General features: G+C 41.0%; 1 protein-coding gene across 2 annotated transcripts; it reads left to right on the top strand.

Moving 5' to 3' along the window:
- The first annotated feature begins 4,379 nt into the window (after positions 1-4,379).
- On the top strand, positions 4,380-20,748 carry si:ch211-210p4.6 (malignant fibrous histiocytoma-amplified sequence 1 homolog). 2 transcript variants are annotated; one of them, XM_014174951.3, is made up of 11 exons: positions 4,380-4,541; positions 5,337-5,517; positions 6,695-7,580; positions 7,819-8,116; positions 8,218-8,404; positions 8,678-8,859; positions 10,445-10,944; positions 11,091-11,260; positions 19,892-20,066; positions 20,219-20,286; positions 20,372-20,748. In XM_014174951.3, the coding sequence occupies exons 2-11, from the start codon at positions 5,502-5,504 to the stop codon at positions 20,401-20,403; spliced, it is 2,514 nt and encodes an 837-aa protein (XP_014030426.2). In that variant the 5' UTR covers positions 4,380-4,541; positions 5,337-5,501; the 3' UTR covers positions 20,404-20,748. The 2 variants fall into 2 exon arrangements, with proteins under 2 accessions (XP_014030426.2, XP_045564239.1); XM_045708283.2 differs by lacking the exons at positions 4,380-4,541; positions 5,337-5,517 and adding an exon at positions 6,188-6,391.
- The last annotated feature ends 3,300 nt before the right edge of the window (positions 20,749-24,048 follow it).

Raw genomic sequence — 24,048 nt, 5'->3', positions numbered from 1 at the left:
TGAGTAAAAGTCTAAACGTATCTGGTTTTAAATGTACTTAAGTACTGTGGTGGAAAAAGTACAACATTGTTATACTTGAGTAAAAATAAAAAGTTAAAGTAAATGCTATACATCAAATTCCTTATATTAAACAAACCAGACGGTACAATTTTCTTGTTTTCTTTTATTTACCGACAGACATTGGCACACTCCATCCCTCAGACATCATTTCCAAACGCAGTATTTGTTCATAGTGAGTCTGTGACGCACCCAAAATGTATGTTTTCTCCTGTTTAACACAAACTATGATCTGTTTACGTGGTTCTATGCCTGGGACTTGTAACAGATTTTTGGGGGCTCGTCCAGGATCGGCGCCACCTGTTGGTTGGGAGCTGATCTAGTGATCTATGACAACCGGGACCAAAGAGAAGCTGAGCCTGTGTTCCAGGACATCAGAGCGAGAGCAGAGGCTATGAATCAGAAATCTGGGACTGCGTACCTGCGTGAGGGATAGAGGTTGCCATGTCGACAACAGGAGTAGAGCCTGGTGTGGGACATCAGGAAGTTCCTGCTTGTTCTCTCAGCTGAGGAACTCTTTAAGGTCAAGTACAAGACAAAGATCCATTAAAGTTGTGTAATGAGGAGGGTTGTTTTGATTTTAGCAATGCTTTTATGTATAGTAAGTCTTTGCTTGAGTCTGAGGATATGGGGATGGTTAAATTGTTCATTTTGAAAGATTCCATTGATCCTCTTATCCAGGCCCATTGTGTAACTGTTACACCACCTGCTAGCACCGAGGTTGATGTCGAGTCACACAACACACTCTCCATCCACTGATGCAGCTAATGTAACCACAGCTAATGCAGCCCCTGACATACTAAAAACAGAGTACCAGCAGTTACTCTCAGGCCATGAGGAGCTAGGTAAGAAAATCCTCCAAAGTAAACTCATTCCTACACTACAGCCTGTTGAGACCCGGCACACAGCACCACATAGTTATCCACCACACAGTAGCTGTCATTCTGAATCTGTACCACACAAGACACATGAGAAAGCAGTTTCCCTAAGAGAGCTCTCCTAACACCGCAGAGAATAAAAAATACAGGGGGATCAAATAAGCGACCATGTGTCAGACATAAGCTACAACAATGTTTGCAGATGGAAGAAGGTACCAAAGTTAACTTCAGTGATCCAAAGATAATCAGAAGTGTACTGAGGATAAGAAAGCCAGCGAACTTCAAGGACATGCTCATAAATAAGGATGACATCACAGTAGCTGAGCTCAAGGGGTTTCTCTACTCTCATCTGGGGGAAAAATATTGCACATACATGTAACTGTTCCAAGAGCTAGTGTGCACCAAACAGAATGAGCATGAGATGCCACAACAGTTCCTTTACCAAGTTAAAGGGCTAAAACTGAGAATTTGTTCGTGTCTAAACAAGCCAATGCTGACAAAGTACAGCTCAGAGACAGTCCAAGGTGTATTCCAACACACAGTGTAGCAAGGACTAGGGCACAGGCATGGTGATGTCCGCAGGGAGCTGAAACATCTCCTCTCAGACAACCAAGTAAGTGATGAAGAAATACTGAGGCATGTAATGAAAATGACCAATGATGAAAGCGAGAGAAAATGTGGGCTAGGATCAACACCCGGCCATGAACCTACAAATGTTTTCACTGTGCAGCTTGAGGAAGAGCCTGGTAAAGATCCCAATGCTAAGGAAAAGGTCCCATAAATGCAAAAATACCACCACACAACAACTGCACAGGTTGAAGCACTAACAAACATAATAGATTCCTTGAAACAGACAGTACAGACAGAGCACACAACCCAGTGTTCCGCAAATAGGCCTCCTAGGACTACAGTAGAATGCGAAAGTATTCACCCCCCTTGGCATTTTTCCTATTTTGATGCCTTACAATCTGGAATTAAAATGGATTTTGGGGGGTTTGTATCATTTGATTTACACAACATGCCACTTTCCACTTTGAATATGAAAATTATTTTTTATTGTGAAACAAACAAGATATAAGACAAAAAAAACTAAACTTGAGCATGCATAACTATTCACACAACCTGAAAGGCCGCTCAGCAAGGAAGAAGCCACCGCTCCAAAACCGCCATAAAAAAGCCAGACTACGGTTTGCAACTGCACATGGGGACAAAGATCGTACTTTTTGGAGAAATGTCCTCTGGTCTAATGAAACAAAAATAGAACTATTTTGCCATACTGACTATCGTTATGTTTGGAGGAAAAAAGGGGAGACTTGCAAGCCGAAGAACACCATCCCAACCGTGAAGCACGGGGGTGGCAGCATCATGTTGTTGGGGTGCTTTGCTGCACGAGGGACTGATGCACTTCACAAAATAGATGGCATCATGAGGACGGAAAATTATGTGGATATATTGAAGCAACATCTTAAGACAGCAGTCAGGAAGTAAAAGCTTGGTTGCAAATGCGTCTTCCAAATGGACAATGACCCCAAGCATACTTCCAAAGTCGTGGCAAAATGGCTTAAGGACAACAAAGTCAAGGCATTGGAGTGGCCATCACAAAGCCCTGACCTCAATCCTATAGACAATTTGTGGGCAGAACTGAAAAAGTGTGTGCGAGCAAGGAGGCCTACAATCCTGACTCAGTTACACCAGCTCTGTCAGGAGGAATGGGCCAAAATTCACCCAACTTATTGTGGGAAGCTTGTGGAATGCTACCCGAAACGTTTGACCCAAGTTAAACAATTTAAATGCAATGCTACCAAATACTAATTGAGTGTATGTAAACGTCTGACCCACTGGGAATGTGATGAAAGAAATAAAAGGTTAAATAAATCATTCTCTCTACTATTACTCTGACATTTCCCATTCTTAAAATGAAGTGGGGATCCTAACTGAGCTAAGACAGGGAATGTTTACTAGGATTGAATGTCAGGAATTGTGAAACTGAGTTTAAATGTATTTGGCTAAGGTGTATGTAAACTTCCAACTTCAACTGTATATAACATACTAATCAGGGGGAATGGGAACCAGGTGTATGTAATGAGACAAGACAGTCCGGAGTTGGTGGTAAGGAATCCAGCTCAGTGACACCTAGAAAGCCAGTGATGTAGATCTCCAGAGCTGGTGAATGGAATGAGCAGCAGTACCGGGGGATCCATGACAAGGAGATATAAGAAAGCTTAAGAAATATATTTTTTTAGCTTTAGACTAGTCCCGGGACACTTGTAAAGCAAAACGGAGAACACAATCGTGTTCGTGAAAGTCTCCCCTTTCTACAGTGGGGTCACATTACTGTAGTTTTAGCTCAAACTGTTCAGATGCTACAGACAAATGTTGGCACACCAGCGTTACCGAATTCAGATGAGTCCTGTGGGGTTTGTGTAGGTCGTAAAGCAACACGGAGAACACCATCATATTCGTGAGAGTCTCCTCTTTCTATAGAGTGTTCATAATAGTTTGTAACCATTTGTAACCATTAGAATGCTACAAACACATGCTTTTTCATGAGAAGGCCAATTTTCAGGATGTCTCCAGGTCTGACAAACAGAGCTGTAGCTCTGTCACGTTCCACCGCAGATGCGGAAGGGTGACAGGCAGATTGAGACGCAGCCCATGCAAAAAAAACACATCTCTAGCTTAAACTGACAGATTTTGACGGGGATTTATGTTACTTAAATTGACGCACCGGTGTGTCAATAGATTAGGGGGTTTAAGGACCGGTTTCCCTGACACAGATTAAGCCTCTTCAATTGCCAGTGTAGAAATCCCCTACAATAACCCATGTGTAGCCTACAACATATTCAATTTTATTCACACTTAATAAACAATCAACAAACGTGAATTTGTTTTGGTGACAGCAATACTACAGGCAAGACAAATTGTAGGCTATAACATGGGACACAACATTACAGTAACAGCTAGATAAATACATTTGCTATATTGCTGACATGTAGGCCTATGTAATTAGATTGTAAGGATGTAAGGATAAATATGTATTTAAGTTCTAAATAGTCATCCACCCAAAACAGTAAACATGCATTGATAATAACCAACGATAGACGGCTATATTTATGAGCATGTAGTGCCTTTCACTTCCAGAAAAACAGGTCTCACAATGCTGTGGTTCCGACTTCAAGTTGCAGTTGCTGGTGAGGAGCAACTGGAGAAATTTACAGTCGACTGCAGTCGAAAGTTCATGACCTGTGATCATTTGGTTGTTGTAAAGGTCATGCAGTCCACATGTAGTTGCAAGTTGGACAATTGTATACCCATAATGCACCACACTTTGAAAGGCGGTGACCAACGTTGGTCAACGTCTTGACTTAAACTGATCCACTCGAACGCGCCCAATGTGTTCCATTGAGACCATTTCAACCAGTACAGGAGTGTGTTCGACAGGTCATTACAAACATTTCCGGAGTATTAATGTTAACAGGAAAAAATAACAGGCACAAGCAAGAGTATGAAAGGGTCACAGGAGTAAAATGAAAGCAATCAAGTGACAAGTGGATTTTGCACCACTCAAACGCAGAAAATAGATGGCTGAAAAAGACAGATCTTCAGGTGGGCTGGGCATGCGCGTTGCTACTGAAACAAATAGAGATAAAAAGTAATGACGTCTTTTTCTAGGCACTAACTCCGTCATGCTTCGTTGGACAAAGCCTATAGGGAAATTCATTCCGTTTTAGTATGGTTTTTGGATAAATGCCGAAAATAAGATCTGTGGTAAACACAGGCTTAGGAGATCTTATACATTTTGTTCTATGACATAATCTTCATCAGCTAACGTCTCTTTTTGTGGATTTTGAAGTGTTCACATAAAGCATAATTCATAAAGGTAATGTTAACTAACTGATATTATCCCATAGAACAAAACGTATAAGATCTCCTAAACCTGTGATAACTTCAGACCTTATTTTTGGAGTTTACCCCAAAATCCTATTCTTTCCCCATTCATTTTTCCCATAATGGCTGAATAAACCAGACGTTTTTAGGACTACAAGCTGGCGAGCTCTAAACTGAGGGGACTTTTACAGTAAACGAAAGTAAAGTATGACACAGGATATCGAAACCAAAGCTTTCTAGGTTATTGAATGTTCATTAGATATATTGTCTATACTTTATTTTAAATGCATAGTGGCACTTTTTTTCCTTGCCATTGATTGTCACAGAACCGCACTTGGTTCTTTATGGATTCAAAACATCTGTACAATCTTACTATTTAGATTATCAGAATACTTGTATATGTTTTGAAAATCTTTACACAGTTAAAACGTGTATCTTGTAAGCCCTTATATTCTTTTTTTAATACCTATTCTGTTTTGTACATCAGAGTCTATACTTTTCTTTTATTAAAAGGAGCAGTAATCTTGTATGAATGGGATGAGACGTGAATTGTTTGGACCCGCCTATTAGAGACAACCAGGAAGTAAGAAGAGTGGTGAACTTGCCTGTGTGTAGAGCTCCTGGCATACCGGTTGTGGAAGTGGGTGAGACAACGCACCACAAATACTGTCTGGCAACATGTCTCGACCTAATGGCAAGTACCATGAAGCTCTTCATAATAAACTAGCATTAGATAATAGATAATAATTATATCACTGCCTATGTAACTCATTGATGAGAGAGAGTATTGCGGATTTTAAATGGAAATATGAAAGACAGACTACTCGCTTTGCTTTCGTCTCGTTACTTTCTCTTTTGCCGTTGTGAAATTCAGTTTATTGTATAACTGACAACTATTATCAAATGAAGGATTGCGTAATACAAAGGTAAATAGATTAAATAATACATATGAGAGTCACATTCAGGAATATAAGGCTGACTTTAACCCAGTCATAAATGATTGTAAAGGAAACAATCGTAGTTACTGGTAATGACAACTGAGTGAACTGGAGTGAACTGATGAGTCATACACTGAGTGTACAAAACATTAGGAACACCTGCTCTTTCCATGATATAAACTGACCAGGTGAATCCATGTGAAACCTTCAATCAGTGTAGGTGAAACCTTCACTCAGTGTAGATGAAGCGGAGGAGACAGGTTAAAGAAAGATTTTTAAACCTTAAGGCAATTGAAACATGGATTGTGCTATGCCATTCAGAGGGTGATTTGGCAAAACAAATGATTTAAGTGCCTTTTAACTTTTATGGTAGAAGGTGCCAGACCCACCGGTTTGAGTGTGTCAGTAACTACAATGCTGCTGGGTTTTCACGCTCAACAGTTTCCTGTGTGTATAAAGAATTCTCCACCAGCCAAAGGACGTCCATCCAACTTGAAACAACTGTGGAAGCATTGGAGTCAACATGGGCCAGCATCCCTGTGGAACGTTTTCAACACCTTGTAGAGTCCATGCCCCAACGAATTGAGGCTGTTCTGAGGGCAAAATGGGGCGCAACTCAATATTAGGAAGGTGTTCCTAATGTTTTATAAATCAATGAGTCATACATTTACGCCTTATTTGTTTGTGTGGAAACCTCACACGTTAATTCAGTCTTGTAACTACTGTTGATAGGAGACTTCATAGATGTTGATGCTGTTGTGGCCAGACATAATCTGTTTTTATTGTGGATAGATTACAGATTAGAAAAGTGTATTAAGTGCCACTCCTCGGTATAACAACATTTCATTGTCTGTCCTGAATATATATACTGCTTTAACAGTGTGAAAGAGATGCTTTCTTGGCAAGGTCTCCCTAACATGTATGTCATTTTAGGTACTGGGCAGAGTAAGAAAGATTGGGTCCTGTCTGGTGGAAAACTGAAGTCCGTCCCTCAGATTCTCCTGGAGCATGCTTCCGAGGTCAGAAGGTTGGACCTCCAGAGGAACAAACTGAGACAGCTCAATTGGCTCTCGAACCTGGTAAACCTGAGAGAGCTCAACATCTCCAAGAACGAGCTGGTGGACTTTCCCCAAGAGATCAGATCTTTGAAACTTCTGGAGCGGCTCTACATGAACCAGAACAACATCAAGGTCATCCCTGAAGGCGTCTTCCCTCATCTGGGGAAGCTACAGTTCCTCAAGCTCAGCACCAACCGTCTGGCCAAACTCCCGGTGGACCTGAGTCAATGCCACAGCCTCAGCTACCTCAACCTGTCCAATAACTGCCTGAAGGACCTCCAGGCACTGGTGGGGCTACCTAAACTCAAGGAGCTGTTCGTAGAACGGAATAGCCTGACTGAACTTCCAGCCCAGCTGTTCCAGAAGGGGAACTCGGAGCTGACCCTGTTCAAGGCCACAGGGAACCCGCTGAGTACCCCCCCAGAGGAGGTGTGTGACGGAGGAGTGAGGGACATTCAGAGCTACTTCGCCATGATGGAGGAGGAAGGCCCTGACACGCACACCACAGCCTGGACAGTCAAGACCATGTTCCTGGGTTCCTCCATGGCTGGAAAGTCCACGCTGTGTCGTAGCCTGAAGCAGGGGGTGGCTGTGAGTGTAGATGAGGAGGACAGAACGGAGGGGATAGAGATCAGTGAGATGGATATGGAGGGGATCCGGTTCCTATTCTGGGACTTCGCAGGGCAGGAAGAATACTACCTGACGCATCACGTCTTCATCACCCCCAGAGCCCTCGTTATCCTCGCTGTTGATTTGGCCAGGTAAACATGTCAGTTGATGGAGATCACTGTGCACAACGTGTTAATTTGTGGGAAACTGACATTTGTCATTTAACAGAGTCTTTTAGTCTTCTAATATTTTCATCAACAGATAGTTTCGAAGATCATTTGATAATGTTTTATTGATAGTACAGTATATTGATGAATATAGTTTGTTGGTTTTACTGACTTGGGCATGACCTTGCCTTACATGTCAAAATGTGTCTTTGTAATGTCTCAGCTACAACATGGAAGACCCCCAGTCTTACAAAGAGAAGGTGTGTTTCTGGATCAATAACATCCAGCTTCGTGTCCCTGCCTCTGTGGTCTTACTGGTGGGAACTCATTGTGACCAGTGTCAAGACCAAGATGAGGTGATGGAGAAGAAGAGACACATCGAGGAGAATGTTCGAGTCATGCTCAAAGAAAGGAAGGAGGTTTTACAACTACAGCAGAAGAACCTGAAGGGCAATACAGACCCCTCTCTGTTTTCTAAACAGATGTGCGAACTTGACCGGCTTCTGGAGTATCATTTACAGGTATTGTGTCCTAATTTGAGTTTTGTAATGAGTGTTTGCTCTTTGAAATGACCTAACATTTGATCTGCAAGTATATTCATTGGTTTCTAATGTGTTTGCAGGTCCTGGAACTTGTACCTATTGACTGCACTATGCATGAGGACATTGTCAAGCTCAAGGAGCAAATTGTGAGGCATATCTTAACAAAGGATACATTCCCATGTGCTGAAAGGACCCTGCCCAAAAGCTACAAAGACGTTGAGTTAGCCATTTATGACCTGGTGGAACAAAACCAAATACCTCAACACGGTAAGTTTTTTCAAGTAAAAAAAAAAAATCCTTATTGAAAGTTAACAGCTTTTGAATTGTAATTTTATAATTAACTTTCTCAAATTACTGAATTGAAATGAAATCAACTTCAACCCTGTTAATTGCATTTTTAATAATTAGATTATCAATACTGACATGTGCATGTTAGGACAGTCAAACTGTGCTTGTCCTAATATCGACACAATGAGGTATGTACCGAATTATAACACGGTCACATTACTCTAATCAGACGTCTCTTTTCCTCACCACCAGGAATAGTTTCTTTTGATGACCTTCTGAGTGACCTCATTCTGCACCTTGAGTTGGGTGAGGAGAACATCCACTCCATCCTACGCTACCTCCATCGTATCGGCATCATCGTGTGGTACGAGGAGATCCCTGCTCTGAAGGATAGGGTGTTCGTTCAGCCATCTTTTCTCATCTCACTCTTCAAGGTGAGACCAGAGGGCGACGGAAGTAAAACCTCTGAATTAGTGATCAATGATACCTGGTCCAGGAGAGCTACAGGGGTATGGAGGCTTTTTGCCCAGTATTTGAAAAATGTATACTCTCAATTAGTTGAATCAGGTACTTTTGTGCTGGGCTAGAGCAAGACCTGGTATTTCCTGTCCCTGTAGCTCTCCAGGAACAGGTTAAGTGTGCTTTGAGTACAGCAGTATGCGAAAGTATTCACCCCCCTTGGCATTTTTCCGATTTTGTTGTATTACAACCTGAAATTCAAATGGATTTTTGTATCATTTGATTTACACAACATGCCTACCACTTTGAAGAGGAAAGATCTTTTTTATTGTGAAACAAACAAGAAATAAGCATGCATAACTATTCATCCCCCCAAAGTCAATACTTTGTAGAACCACTTTTTGCAGCAATTACAACTGCAAGTCTCTTGGGGTGTCTCTATAAGCTTGGCACATCTAGCCACTGGGATTTTTGCCCATTCTCCAAGACAAAACTGCTCCAGCTCCTTCAAGTTGGATGGGTTCCGCTGGTGTACAGCAATCTTTGTCATACCACAGATTCTCAATTGTATTGAGGTCTGGGCTTTGACTAGGCCATTCCAAGACATTTAAATGTTTCCCCTTAAACGCCTCGAGTGTTGCTTTAGCAATATGCGTAGGGTCATTGTCCTGCTGTAAGGTGAACCGTCCCAGTCTCAAATCTCTGGAAGACTGAAACAAGTTTCCCTCAAGAATTTCCCTGTATTTAGAGCCATCTATCATTCCATACATAGCGTTTTTCTTGATGACCGAAAAGCTACATTTTAGTCTCATCTGACCAGAGTGGTGCCATGTTCTTTCCATTTTTTAATAATGGATTTAATGGTGCTCTGTGGGATGTTCAAAGTTTTTCTGATATTTTTTTATAACCCAACCCTGATCTGTACTTCTCCACAACTTTGTCCCTGACCTGTTTGGCGATTTCCTTGGTCTTCATGGTGCCGCTTGCTTGGTGGTGTTGCAGACTCTGGGGCCTTTCAGAACAGGTGTATGTATACTGAGATCATGTGACACTTAGATTGCACACAGGTGGACTTTATTTAACTAACTATGTGACTTCTGAAGGTAATTGGTTGCACCAGATCTTATTTAGGGGCTTCATAGCAAAAGGGGTGAATTCATATGCATGCACCACTTTTCCGTATTGAATTTTCTAGAATCTTTTGAAACAAGTAATTTTTTTCATTTACTTAACCAATTTGGACTATTTTGTGGATGTCCATTACATGAAATCCAAATAAAAATCCATTTAAATGACAGGTTGTAATGCAACAAAATAGGAAAAATGCCAAGAGGGGTGAATACTTTTGCAAGGCACTGTAGGTGGCACAATTAAGTAGCGAAGAGAACATGCTGTAATCTATTTGAATTACGGTGTTCTATTTAAAGTCTTCTCCAGTACGGTGTCCATATCAGGACAACATCATATGTCCATGAAAGTTGTGTCAGAGTCACTCTGACTGCTGTCCTAATATGGACACCGTACTCCTATTACCAACGTCTCTCCTTTCCCCTAACCCAGACCATCGTGAGACACGACCTGGTCAAGCAGATGGAGGCTATCCCCAGAGACGAGCTGCGGCAAGAGGGCAACCTGTTGGTGCACCGGAGCATGTGGGTGAATGACTTCAAGGAGAAGGGTACCCTGCACAACGCGGCCACACGGATCCTGGTACGCAGAGAACTGAGGCGGCTGCGGCTGGACGAGGAAGATCTGGTGGAGGAGGTGGTGGGGAGTAAGACTAAGGAGGGGACGCTACTTAGCCTCCTGCAGCACTTTGAGGTCTGTCTCCCAGCTAAGGTGGGTAGTCCCCTGAACCCGGCGGCCCCGGAGTTCAAACCCGGGGAGAAGCAGTGGAAGTCATCCAACTTGGCCAGGGGTGATCTGGACGGAGCATGTCTCTTCCCCAGCTACCTGCAGGACAATCAAATGGTAGTGAAGATGTGGGGAGAAGACAAGCTGGACGATATAAATGTCTGTGTTTACTTTCTACCTGAGATCCCTCATGGCTTTTTCCACAGGTAGCATTGGAATCTAGTCTACCATTTCATTGCCCTGATGTTTCACTTTAATATTCACAAATGATCCTAAATAAATATTTATGTGCAGTTTATATGGTTTTATAGATAAAATATGTGGTTATTTACGACATTTATTTGTATTTCAGGCTGGTCATCAAGACGTGCTCCCTGTACCCGACTCACTGGATAGGGAAGGACCACTGCCTGCTCAGCTCTGGAGACAAACTGGTGCTGATGAGAGAGAACAATAAAGATGGAGACAATGAAGATGGAGATCAACACATACAGATTCGCTGCAAGAGACCTGAGACCAGCGGTACAGTATGCTATTCCTCTATTTCATCTGGAGAGGCAAATTAATGAGAATATGGGGTAAATTCAAACAGTCTGCATAGTAAGAAAAGTGCTCGTAAGGACCAGCTGATCACTTTTAGTTTAAATAATGTCCCATACTTGGTGTTCAGAAAACTTTCCCAAACCGTCTTATGCAACACTTTGAAGACGTCTTCAAACATTCAAAACATGAAGGGCGACTGCGCTTCCTGATTTGGCCTTGTTTTTAATCCATGCATATTAAGAAATGGCTGAAGGCAAATAAGACTTGTCTTGGGGCGTGGTTTGATGTGAGTGTGCTTTGGGTGTGTCTTTGCCATTCAATCACAATAAACAAGTGCAGTAGTGAGTACAGCGAGGTAAGCTAAGCTAGCTTTGCTATGGAGCGAACAAAGTTTTGAAGTTGAGGACTTCTCCCCTCCCGACTGACTCGCCATCTCAAGATAGTCAGCTAATTCGGTTCTATGTGTAGGTTAAAGCCTGCGCTGACCTTGTGTTTACCCAAGCTGGTCTGGGCTCCAGAGTGACACAGCGGTCTGAGGCACTGCATTTCAGTGCAAGAGGTGTCACTACAGTCCCTGGTTCAAATCCAGGCTGTATCACATCTGGCCGTGATTGGGAGTCCCATAGAGCGGAGCATAATTGGCCCAGCGTCGTCCGGGTCTGGCCGGGGTAGGCTGTCATTGTAAATAAGAATTTGTTCTGACTTGCCAAGTTAAATAAAGGTAAAATAAAAAAAGCTGAGGGCAGCTACCTAGCATTGCTTGGTGATAGCTGCAGCTGGCTATCCGATCTAGCTGATATTTCTCTGTCAAATCAGTTATGGCAAGTGCCAGTGTCTGGTATGTGTTTCATAAGACACCTGCTCTACAACGCCTTGCTACGAAAGAAGCTTGCAACTTAATTTCAACGTTTCATCACATCATGTAAATACATGTTACAATGGAACCGATATCAACTACTGCGAGTTGAATGCCCCCGGTCTTCAGTCAGTTCAGCTGTCCTACAACACAATATTCTATAACTGCCTCATCTCTTATGTCCACTGTTAGGTATTTCCCGTGAGACAAATCCCAGAACTAATATCCCTACAGGTGTTGGCTACATGTGGACATTGCACAAACATCACCCAGCTTGAGTGTACATGCAGTACATCAACAAAAATCGATGGATGTGTTTGTGTTAAAGACCAAATATTTTCTATGTAAAAATCATATGGATGTTCTTATAAATACAGTTTGCCTACACTTTACCTAACAAATCAAAATCCGTTGTGTTTAGAGTACAACTTCAGCAGTGTAACCAGAACTAGAATGGCATTTCTATGGTCTATTCCCAAAATGTAATGATTTGGCTGTCTAACACACTAACATGCACAACTCTCTGGGTGAGGTTCTGTCTTCAAGTCTCCAGGGAGTGATGAAGACCCTTCCATTTATGTAATGTATTACAAGTTATGGACATGTGCAGTCGGCAGGGTTGAGCAGTAACGGATTACATGTAAAGGATTAAAAATAATAATAACGGTAACTGTAATCCATTACGTTACTAGCAAAAATATTGTAATCAGATTACAGATACTTTTGAAAAACTAGGTGATTACTTCGAGGATTACTTTTGAATTCAGAAAGGATGTTTGCGAAACCAAATCTTTGACACTTCTCTGTTTTCTCAATGACATTCAAATCAGCATTGAAAAAAGGTGCAAGTTTAAGTTTGTTCCACCTGAGCGAGTCTGACCACAGGTCAGAGACCATTATGATGACCCCAAATGTGTTTGATCAATCGCGGGAAAAGAGCAGGAATAGGCTTTTGTAGGCTACAATCCATGCTATGTCTTCCAATGGTGCGACTGCTGTCGGCATCCAAAGATTATCCAATTTGAATAAATGCTTGGAGGTAAGGACGACAGCAGTGGTGTAGTCTATGGCGATACGGATATCACTTATTATTAGCGTCGATGTGAATCACACTGCTGCTCTCTCATTTAGGTATTTGCGCCTTACGGACTGTGGTTGTTGTGGATGGCTGTTCACAAATCTAAATGTATATTTGAACCCAATAATGGTTGAATTCAAGAGGTTTAAGCTGCCTATCAATCATTGTTTTTGAAACCAGTGGACAGCCAGTGAAAAATAAGCTCTTGCAACAGCTGAATACTGTAGTGTGGATCCCAGCCTATGGAATAAAAGTGGGGCTTTTATTACTCAATCTAATTCATGCTGATAAAAAAATATATCCATAAGCCTAATGAACACATGCTCAAACTCGCACTCTTTTGATAGACTTAAAGGGGCAATCTGTCGTTGCTACATCCATTTTTGGGACTTATAAATTAATTATGTATATAATAATTTGATTCCTTAACTTTTGAGCTTAGTTCAACTGTCACACTCCATGAGAACCCAAAATATAAGCTTGTTTTTCTCCAATGTTTGTAAACATTGTAAATGTGAACAAACACTGTATAGCCCCAACATGGTTAAAATATAAATGTTGATATAATTTCATCCACAGTCTATTAATCTGAGAGTGGTTACATTTCTCCAGGCCCATCCCTCAGCTTTTTACCAAAACAGAGGCGGGGCACCATTTTGTTATTGTTTCATCTGTGAACTTGCCCTTTAAACAGCTGCATATTATCAAGATATCAAAGTGTCACCAACAAAAAGGTAAACCAAACAATAGGCCTATAGTAAATGCGGCATATGGCATTCATTTTTCACATGTACTTGTAAATGGCACTTTTCAGTAGTGCTCAAGCATGCCATTCCATGAGTGCAGCATTTATTTTTGAACTCGAATCAATGAGCCCAATCAGTCCTCCATGACAACAAAATCATAAACAACAGAGTAGGGCTGGCTAATACGTCTGTAGTTGTTGGGTTAGGCTCAGGTAAAACAATGGCTAATCTATACTTCCATATTTCAAAGTCCTATTCTTGAAGATCAAGGGGTGTAACATGTATTGAAATGACTGGAATTCGGATTTATCTTTACATTAAAAACCAAATTCTAACTTATAACTTTATCATATTATTATATGTAGTAGAAAGTGATGGGTTAGAAGAAGCCTACATAACCAACCCATAAAGTAAAATGTAATGTCCATATATGGCCAGCTATGTAAACTTTAACATTGATTTATCCTGCAAGTCGTTCAATTGGTAACACACATTTTTGTCTTCTACTAATGCCTCTTAATATGAAAGTAATCTAAAAGTAACTGAATGTAATCCGATTTGGGTAATCCAAAAGTTACGTTGCTGATTACAATTTTGGACAGGTAACTAGTAACTAACGGATTACATTTAGAAAGTAACCTACCCAACCCTGCTAGTCAGGTGGCAGGAGGGGTGGAGTGCATGACACTCCATTCTGGATATGTCAGAGTTTGCCTCATGGGTCCAGCAGGCAGAGTTAAATAACTACAAGCAGATGTGAGATGCGGAAGGATAGCACTCTTCGGATACTGAGTAGCCTACAGAGTAATATGAGAAGAATGCAATTGCTGAACTTATGTCGATATTCTAAAGAAAGTGTTTGATAATGTTGAAGTGTAACAGTACCATGTACAGTGGGGGAAAAAAGTATTTGATCCCCTGCTGATTTTGTACGTTTGCCCACTTACAAAGAAATGATCAGTCTATAATTTTAATGGTAGGTTTATATGAACAGTGAGAGACAGAATAACAACAAAAAAATCCACAAAAACACATGTCAAAAATGTTATAAAATGATTTGCAGATACTGTACCTATCAACATTTTGTTTGGTGGAGCTGGAGCTACCTTGCCAAACATGTCAGTTGTCATACACTGCATGACCAAAAGTATGTGGACAGAAATGCCATAAGAGCATTAGTGAGGTCAGGCACTCATGTTGAGCAATTAGGCCTGGCTCGCATTCGGCGTTCCAATTCATCCCAAAGGTGTTCGATGGGCTTCAGGTCAGGGGTCTGTGCAGGCCAGTCAAGTTCTTCCACACCGATCTCGACAAACCATTTCTGTATGGACCTGAACCCCATCGGGGGTATTGTCATGCTGAAACAGGAAAGGGCCTTCCCCAAACTGTTGCCACGAAGTTGGAAGCACAGAATCGTCTAAAATACCATTGTATGCTGTAGCGTTAAGATTTCCCTTCACTGGAACTAAGGGGCCTAGTCCAAACCATGAAAAACAGACCCAGACTATTATTCCTCCTCCACCAAACGTTACAGTTGGCACTATGCATTGAGGCAGGTAGCGTTCTCCTGGTATACGCCAAACCCAGATTAATCTGTCAGACTGCCAGATGGTGAAGCGTGATTCATCACTCCAGAGAACGCGTTTACACTGCTCCAGAGTCCAATGGCGGCAGGCCTTACACCACTCCAGCTGACGCTTGGCGTTGCGCATGGGGATCTTAGGCTTGTGTGTGGCTCCTCGGCCATGGAAACCCATTTCATGAAGCTCCCGATGAACAGTTCTTGTGCTGACGTTGCTACTAGAGGCAGTTTGGAACTCGGTAGTGAGTGTTGCAACCAAGGACATATGATTTTTACGCGCTACGCCCTTCAGCACTCGGCAGTCCCGTTCTGTGAGTTTGTGTGGCCTACCACTTCGCAACTTCGTTGTTGCTCTTAGACGTTTCCACTTCATAATAACGGCACTTACAGTTGACCGGGGAAGCTCTTGCAGGACAGATATTTGACAAACTGACTTGTTGGAAAGGTGGCATCCTATCACAGTGCCACATTGAAAGTCAATGAGCTCTTCAGTAAGGCCAATGTTTCTCTATGGAGATTGCATGGCGGTGTGCTCGATTTTATATACACCTGTGTGACTGAAATAGTGTGACTGAAATAGCTAATCCCACTAATTTGAAGGGGTGTCCACATACTCTTGTGTATATATAGTTTGTCTTCCTGTATGGTGTTAACAGTGCAAGTAGATCAGATCCAGGCCCCTCTCGTCACAGATACTGGTCATGGAGGAGCCTGACTTACAGATCTGACCCAGCTCCTATTACAGAGAAAGAGAGGGAGAGAGTGAAAGACTGTCACCATATGATCATGGAAGCCAACAGTAAACACACGGTTGAACACAGCCAATCAGAGATTTTGATTCACAGCTAATTCACAAGGGACATGTCCCAGCATGGCACTAACTGGTGGACATTACTAACCCAGGCCCAGGAGTAGTCCATTGGATAAGGGGAACCTTACAACATACAAGACACAAACACACACAGTACTAATTACATTATCAATGGTGGTTATTTCCTCCATTATTCTGAAACGGGACTGGTGTCTGATCATTGCCTCCTTATCTGTTGATCTTTTATCATAATTTTGTCCCTAGAAAATACACATGTAGGAAACACGCCCTCAAATGATAGCTAGTTTGATTATTTAGCAGGGATCTTACAGTAGCTAGTCAGTTTTAATAGTTGAATGGTGAAGTCAATGTGCTTGGTGTACATGTCCTGGAAAAGTTGACAGATCTTATAACTATTAACTTTGATAGAAAGCTTAGCTAAATAAATAGAATCTTGAAACCGTGGCGAGCGAAACACCTATCCATTTACAGGTAGATTACCCTGATTAATTATTTAGTGATTTCGCAGTTTACATATTTATTCATGGCTCTACCAACTCCAGGAGAATCCTTTTTCAAATCATGCAAGAAAAAATATTTAACTTTATTTGGAATGGCAAACCAGATAAAGTTAAACAAGATTATTTATATAACGAACATGAGTTTGGAGGGTTAAAACTATTCAATATTAAGGCAATTAAACCTCTCTCTTTAAGCCTCCATTGTACCGAAATTGTACCTAAATCCAAACTGGTCTTCCAACAAGCTACTAAGAGATGCCCATCCTATGTTTAAGAGTGGGCTCTGCCTTTTTTGCAGATTAAAACCCTCACATTTTGGATTGACAATGGATCCTCCTTTTTAAATGAAGTCATTGGCTACAATTTAAATGTCATCCTCCTGAAAAGATCGATCTAATATTAAAGGCAATTAATATGGCTAATCTCCAATGTACTGATAGAGAAAAAAACAAGTGTTTCTTAGGAAAATTGTACAAGAAGAGTATAATATTTATGAAGTACGGTAAAATTGTCATACAAGCAACTAAGAACAGTGTATGGAGTTGTATGCGCAATACAAAATTATAACCAACTCATAAAAGTCTGAAGTTTTGCCGTAAAATTGGGAGAGACAATGACTTTAAGAAGAAATTAATCAATTAGTCTGTCTGCCACCCATTAAAATCAAATAATGGCTTAAAATTATTAGTATGAATTGAAAAATGTATTAGTCTCACTTAGTCAAAAGGTTTGACAGATTGACATATAAAATTCAAGTCAGTTGGGAACAGGTCTTTGATGTCCCAATACCTTGGCATTATAAACTGATATATAAAACAACAATTGACACATCAATCCATTAGTTTCAATTTAAATGATTATGGTATATAGAATACTTGCCATAAACAGAATCAATACAGCATCTTTTTCTGGTACTGTCCATCGGTGGCTCGCTTTTGGAGTCAGGTCCAGGAATGGTTGTTATGTCATAATATCAGAGTTCAGATGGACCTGAAATCTGTATTGCCAGGAGATCTGAAAAAACACAACCAATCAATGGGAAATATCATTATACTCTTGGGTAAAGTATTTATTTTTAGGGCAACATTGGTAGAAGTGTTACAAATAGGGAGGTTCAGGACCCTCATAAGACATCACAGTAAAAGGGGGATGTATTGCAAAAAGAAAAATGGCATTATACTGGGAAAGATGGGTTAATCTGTGAATATCGGAGGGTTGGAGTTAAAATCCAAATGGCATTATACTGGGAAAGATGGCTTAATCTGTGGACATCAGCAGGTTGGAGTTAAGCTCAGAATGAATGGTGGATTGGCCGCTGTGGGTGAAAATCCAACACTTGCAGAAAGAGGAAATTAGGTATTAGGAATGCCTTCATAATATTGAGTTGCACCCCCTTTTGCCCTCAGAACAGCCTCAATTCGTCGGGGCATGGACTCTACAAGGTGTCGAAAGCGTTCCACAGGGATGCTGGCCCATGTTGACACCAATGCTTCCCACAGTTGTGCCAAATTGGATGGGTGTCCTTTGGGTGGTGGACAATTCCTGATACACATGGGAAACTGTTGAGTGTGAAAAACCCAGCAGCATTGCAGTTCTTGACAAATTCAAACCAATATGCCTGGCACCTATTACCATACCCCGTTCAAAGACACTTAAATCTTTTGTCTTGCCCATTCACCCTATGAACGACACACACACACACACACACACACACACACACACACACACACACACACAAATACATGGCTCAGTTGTCTCCTCTCCATCTACACTGATTGAAGTGGATTTAACAAGTGACATCAATAAGGGATCATAGCTTTCACCTTGTCAGTCTATGTCATGGAAAGAGCAGGTGTTCCTAATGATGTGTACACTCAATGTACAGTACGTATAATTGAAATACATGTACCGTATTTGTGAGCGGAAATAGCTGTAAGTAGCAGTAGAAGTATTGTTGTCCATTTGTTTACTCCAATCAGAGGAGGGATGGTAGGGTTAGAGAAAATAAATAATGAAGAAAACATTTAATAAAATAAGGGGGATTAGAAATAATGCAAACAGTTACATTGATAGAACCCCTGGAATAATACAGTTGATCTACGAGTTTAATTATTATTGTAAGTAAGCTGGCAACATGTATCACACATGTCGTTAGGTTTGCTTGATTATGAGCTAACGTTACCTAGCAGGAATCAAACTTGTCTTCATGTGTACCGCAAATCTGCCTCACATTACACATTAGGGAGAGGCTATGTATTTAGCTAGTTACATCAAAGTATCATAGTGGCATAGCCAATCAAATAATGACATCTAGCTAGCTATAAACAAAACGTAGCAATTTACCAACAAGATTCCAGTCTCAGGTTTGACGGTAAACAGCCCAAGTAGAAGCTAGTTGGATGTAATCCATATTCTGAACTGCTCAAAATTGTTGAACAACTTTATGGAAACCCATTTTTACTAGAATAGCTTTTTCCCAAGTTCGTTTCATGTGACCCGGTGCCCCAGGTGCACGGAGTTTGCTCTATTTTTACCATTCCATTGGTCCTCCTAAGTAGAGGTCTTCACCCGCCTGGGGCACCGAGCCATGGAAAACGAACTCGCCCAGTCTTCTCACAGAAAACACTGCACCACAATGTGTTAATAGGCAAAATAGGACATGAATTGTTCACATAATTGTAATACAAACAAAACCCTCAAGTACAGTAAGTCATGTCGCAGTCACTAACCAAATTCCATTTTGGATGAGACTTCATAACCAAAATGATCCGATTTACACTTTGTAGTCAATTTGGAAACTAGAATAAATGTTTCTGACTCATATCGATGCCATAGACCGTTTTCAAAAAGAGAAGTTGGTTTTCAAGGGCAGATGACATTTGAGCTCTAACTATATAGTTATGCTATGAAAACAAAATATTTAGTCCTAATGAGGAAAAACATTTAAAAGTAGTCACTAATGTGTTGTAAACAATTTCATCTCATTGACATCAGCATATTTATCTTTTTCCTGAAGAGTTCCGACGTTCTTGGGATCTCTTCCTATCGGTGATGACAAAGCTAGTGTTGCTGTCTAGACAGTGGCCTGGTCTATCCCAACATGTCCACACCCCCTGTAAGGAGAAAGGTTGCACAGCCTACTTCGTCTGGAGAGACTGGCAGGACCTCTCAAACTCAGACATATATGACCTGTAAGCCAAATGTATCTAACGTAATTGTTATTTGTCAATGCACAACTGTATTGTTATTATATTATTGAACTTATTTCAAATGATAATTATTTTGTTTCTCTATCAATACACTATTAAAATACTATTAAAACTGAAGTGTGTGTGTTGAACAGTGTGCAGGAGGAAAAACAACTCTGCCGAAATGGACACACGCGACGGACCGAATTGCTTTTCCCAAAAGGTACCGTATGTTTTTAATCTTAAAGTAAGAGGGATTACCTACCGAATACAATTAATACTTCCCATTCAAATTCTGTGTTTTTTAGATCCTGTTGTCAACAAATCAAAAGGACAATGACCAGAACCTAGAAAGCAGAACTTCATTAGAGGGAGATGGTTTCTCTTTCAGTGACGTCTCCAAGTTGACTATCTTACAATCAAAACATTTTCCTTATATGCAACATCAAAATCTTCACTCCTTACAGTTTGGGTTTAGGCTTGAGGTCTCATTTATATTCATATTCATGTTTCTCTCTCAATATTATGAAAGTATATATTTTTATATCCTACCACAGGGCAGCGCTCTTGATCCATTCTGATAAAAACAATACTGATGTACAGCTACACAAAACTTCATTGCAGTCCAGATATCCACTTTTTGATGCCTTATCCTGATACCAAATAAATAATTTTAAGCCTCTGACATGACATAATCCTTTTTTATTTGTAATATATTTTATTTATTTATTCAATACTTAATTCCAGATGTAGAATGTAATGGGTTACTTGATATCCAATTCATAAATTCAGAGTGCTGAACGTTTTCTATGAGGATTGTACAATTCAACAGTTTGTCTTCCATTAATTTCAGAACTGAATTGAAATGGAGTTGACCCAAACCCTGACTATAATGTTTTTATACTGAAGGAATTCTCTGTATGTTCTATCCTGGGGGAGTGGTGCACCTAACTGAATTACTGCGACTTCAGAAGGTATTCACGCCCCTTGACCTTTTCCACATTTTGTGGTATTACAACCTGAATTTAAAATGGATTACATTAAGATTTTGTGTCACTGGTTTACACACAATATCCCATAATGTCAAAGTGGAATTATGTTTTTGAAATTTTCACAAATGTATTAAAAATGAAAAGCCAAATGTCTTAAGTCAATAAGTATTCAACCCCTTTGTTATGGCAAGCCTAAATTAGTTCAGGAGTAAAAATGTGCTTCACATGTTACATAATAAGTTGCATGGACTCTGTGTGCATTAATAGTTTTAACACGATTTTTGAATGACTACCTCATCTCTGTACCCCACACATACAATTATCTGTAAGGTCCCTCAGTCGAGCAGTGATTTTCAAACACTGATTCAACCACAAAGACCAGTGACGTTTTCCAATGCTTCGCAAATAAGGGCATTTATTCAAAAACATGCATCCTGTTTGCAATAAGTAAAGCTACGTACAGGCAAATCCTAGAGGAAATCCTGATTCAGTCTAAAAGACACTGGGAGAAAAATTCACCTTTTAGCAGTGGAGGAAAAAGTACCTGATTGTCATTCTTGAGTAAAAGTAAAGATACCTTAATAGAAAATTACTCAAGTGAAAGTCACCCAGTAAAATACTACATGAGTAAAAGTATTTGGTTTTAAATCATATACTTAAGTATTAAAAGTAAATGTAAAAGTATAATATAATAATTTCACATTCATTATACACTGCTCAAAAAAATAAAGGGAACACTTAAACAACACAATGTAACTCCAAGTCAATCACACTTCTGTGAAATCAAACTGTCCACTTAGGAAGCAACACTGATTGACAATACATTTCACATGCTGTTGTGCAAATGGAATAGACAACAGGTGGAAATTATAGGCAATTAGCAAGACACCCCCAATAAAGGAGTGGTTCTGCAGGTGGGGACCACAGACCACTTCTCAGTTCCTATGCTTCCTGGCTGATGTTTTGGTCACTTTTGAATGCTGGCGGTGCTTTCACTCTAGTGGTAGCATGAGACGGAGTCTACAACCCACACAAGTGGCTCAGGTAGTGCAGCTCATCCAGGATGGCACATCAATGCGAGCTGTGGCAAGAAGGTTTGCTGTGTCTGTCAGCGTAGTGTCCAGAGCATGGAGGCGCTACCAGGAGACAGGCCAGTACATCAGGAGACGTGGAGGAGGCCGTAGGAGGGCAACAACCCAGCAGCAGGACCGCTACCTCCGCCTTTGTGCAAGGAGGAGCAGGAGAAGCACTGCCAGAGCCCTGCAAAATGACCTCCAGCAGGCCACAAATGTGCATGTGTCTGCTCAAACGGTCAGAAACAGACTCCATGAGGGTGGTATGAGGGCCCGACGTCCACAGGTGGGGGTTGTGCTTACAGCCCAACACCGTGCAGGACGTTTGGCATTTGCCAGAGAACACCAAGATTGGCAAATTCGCCACTGGTGCCCTGTGCTCTTCACAGATGAAAGCAGGTTCACACTGAGCACATGTGACAGACGTGACAGAGTCTGGAGACGCCGTGGAGAACGTTCTGCTGCCTGCAACATCCTCCAGCATGACCGGTTTCGTGGTGGGTCAGTCATGGTGTGGGGTGGCATTTCTTTGCGGGGCCGCACAGCCCTCCATGTGCTCGCCAGAGGTAGCCTGACTGCCATTAGGTACCGAGATGAGATCCTCAGACCCCTTGTGAGACCATATGCTGGTGCGGTTGGCCCTGGGTTCCTCCTCATGCAAGACAATGCTAGACCTCATGTGGCTGGAGTGTGTCAGCAGTTCCTGCAAGAGGAAGGCATTGATGCTATGGACTGGCCCGTCCGTTCCCCAGACCTGAATCCAATTGAGCACATCTGGGACATCATGTCTCGCTCCATCCACCAACGCCACGTTGCACCACAGACTGTCCAGGAGTTGGCGGATGCTTTAGACCAGGTCTGGGAGGAGATCCCTCAGGAGACCATCCGCCACCTCATCAGGAGCATGCCCAGGCATTGTAGGGAGGTCATACAGGCACGTGGAGGCCACACACACTACTGAGCCTCATTTTGACTTGTTTTAAGGACATTACATCAAAGTTGGATCAGTCTGTAGTGTGGTTTTCCACTTTAACTTTGAGTGTGACTCCAAATCCAGACCTCCATGGGTTGATAAATTGGATTTCCATTGATTATTTTTGTGTGATTTTGTTGTCAGCACATTCAACTATGTAAAGAAAAAAGTATTTAATAAGATTATTTCTTTAATTCAGATCTAGGATGTGTTGTTTAAGTGTTCCCTTTATTTTTTTGAGCAGTATATTACGCATAGCCAGGGGCACACTCCAACATAATTTACAAACAAAGCATTTCTGTTTAGTGAATCTGCCAGATAAGAGGCAGTCGGGATGACCAGGGATGTTCTCTTGATAAGTGTGTGAATTTGACAATTTTCCTGTCCTGCTTAAGCTTTGGAAATGTAACGAGTACTTTTGGGTGTCAGGGAAAATGTATGGAGTAAAAAGTAAAAAAAAAAATCTTTAGGAATGTAGTGAAGTAAAAGTTGTCAAAAATCTAAATAGTAAAGAAAAGTACAGATAACCAAAAAACAACTTAAATAATACTTTAAAATATTTTTTTATATTTTCACTTAAGTACTTTGCACCATTGCCTTTTAGCAGGACAATAACCTAAAAGACAAGGCCAAATATACAGTTGAAGTCAGAAGTTTACATACACCTTAGCCAAATACATTTAAACTCAGTTTTTCACAATTCCTGACATTTTAATCCTAGTCAAAATTCCCTGTCTTAGGTCAGTTACGATGACCACTTTATTTTAAGAATGTGTTATGTCAGAATGATAGTGGAGAGAATGATTTATTTCAGCTTTTATTTCTTTCATCACATTCCCAGTGGGTCAGAAGTTTACATACACTCAATTAGTATTTGGTAGCATTGCCATTAAATTGTTTAACTTAACTTTAGCTTCCCACAATAAGTTCAATGAATTTTGGCTCAT

This window comes from Salmo salar, chromosome 26 (assembly GCF_965601325.2).
Source record: "Salmo salar chromosome 26, fSalSal1, whole genome shotgun sequence".
Classification (NCBI taxonomy): domain Eukaryota; kingdom Metazoa; phylum Chordata; class Actinopteri; order Salmoniformes; family Salmonidae; genus Salmo; species Salmo salar.
This window is presented reverse-complemented; position numbering and strand designations above follow the sequence as displayed.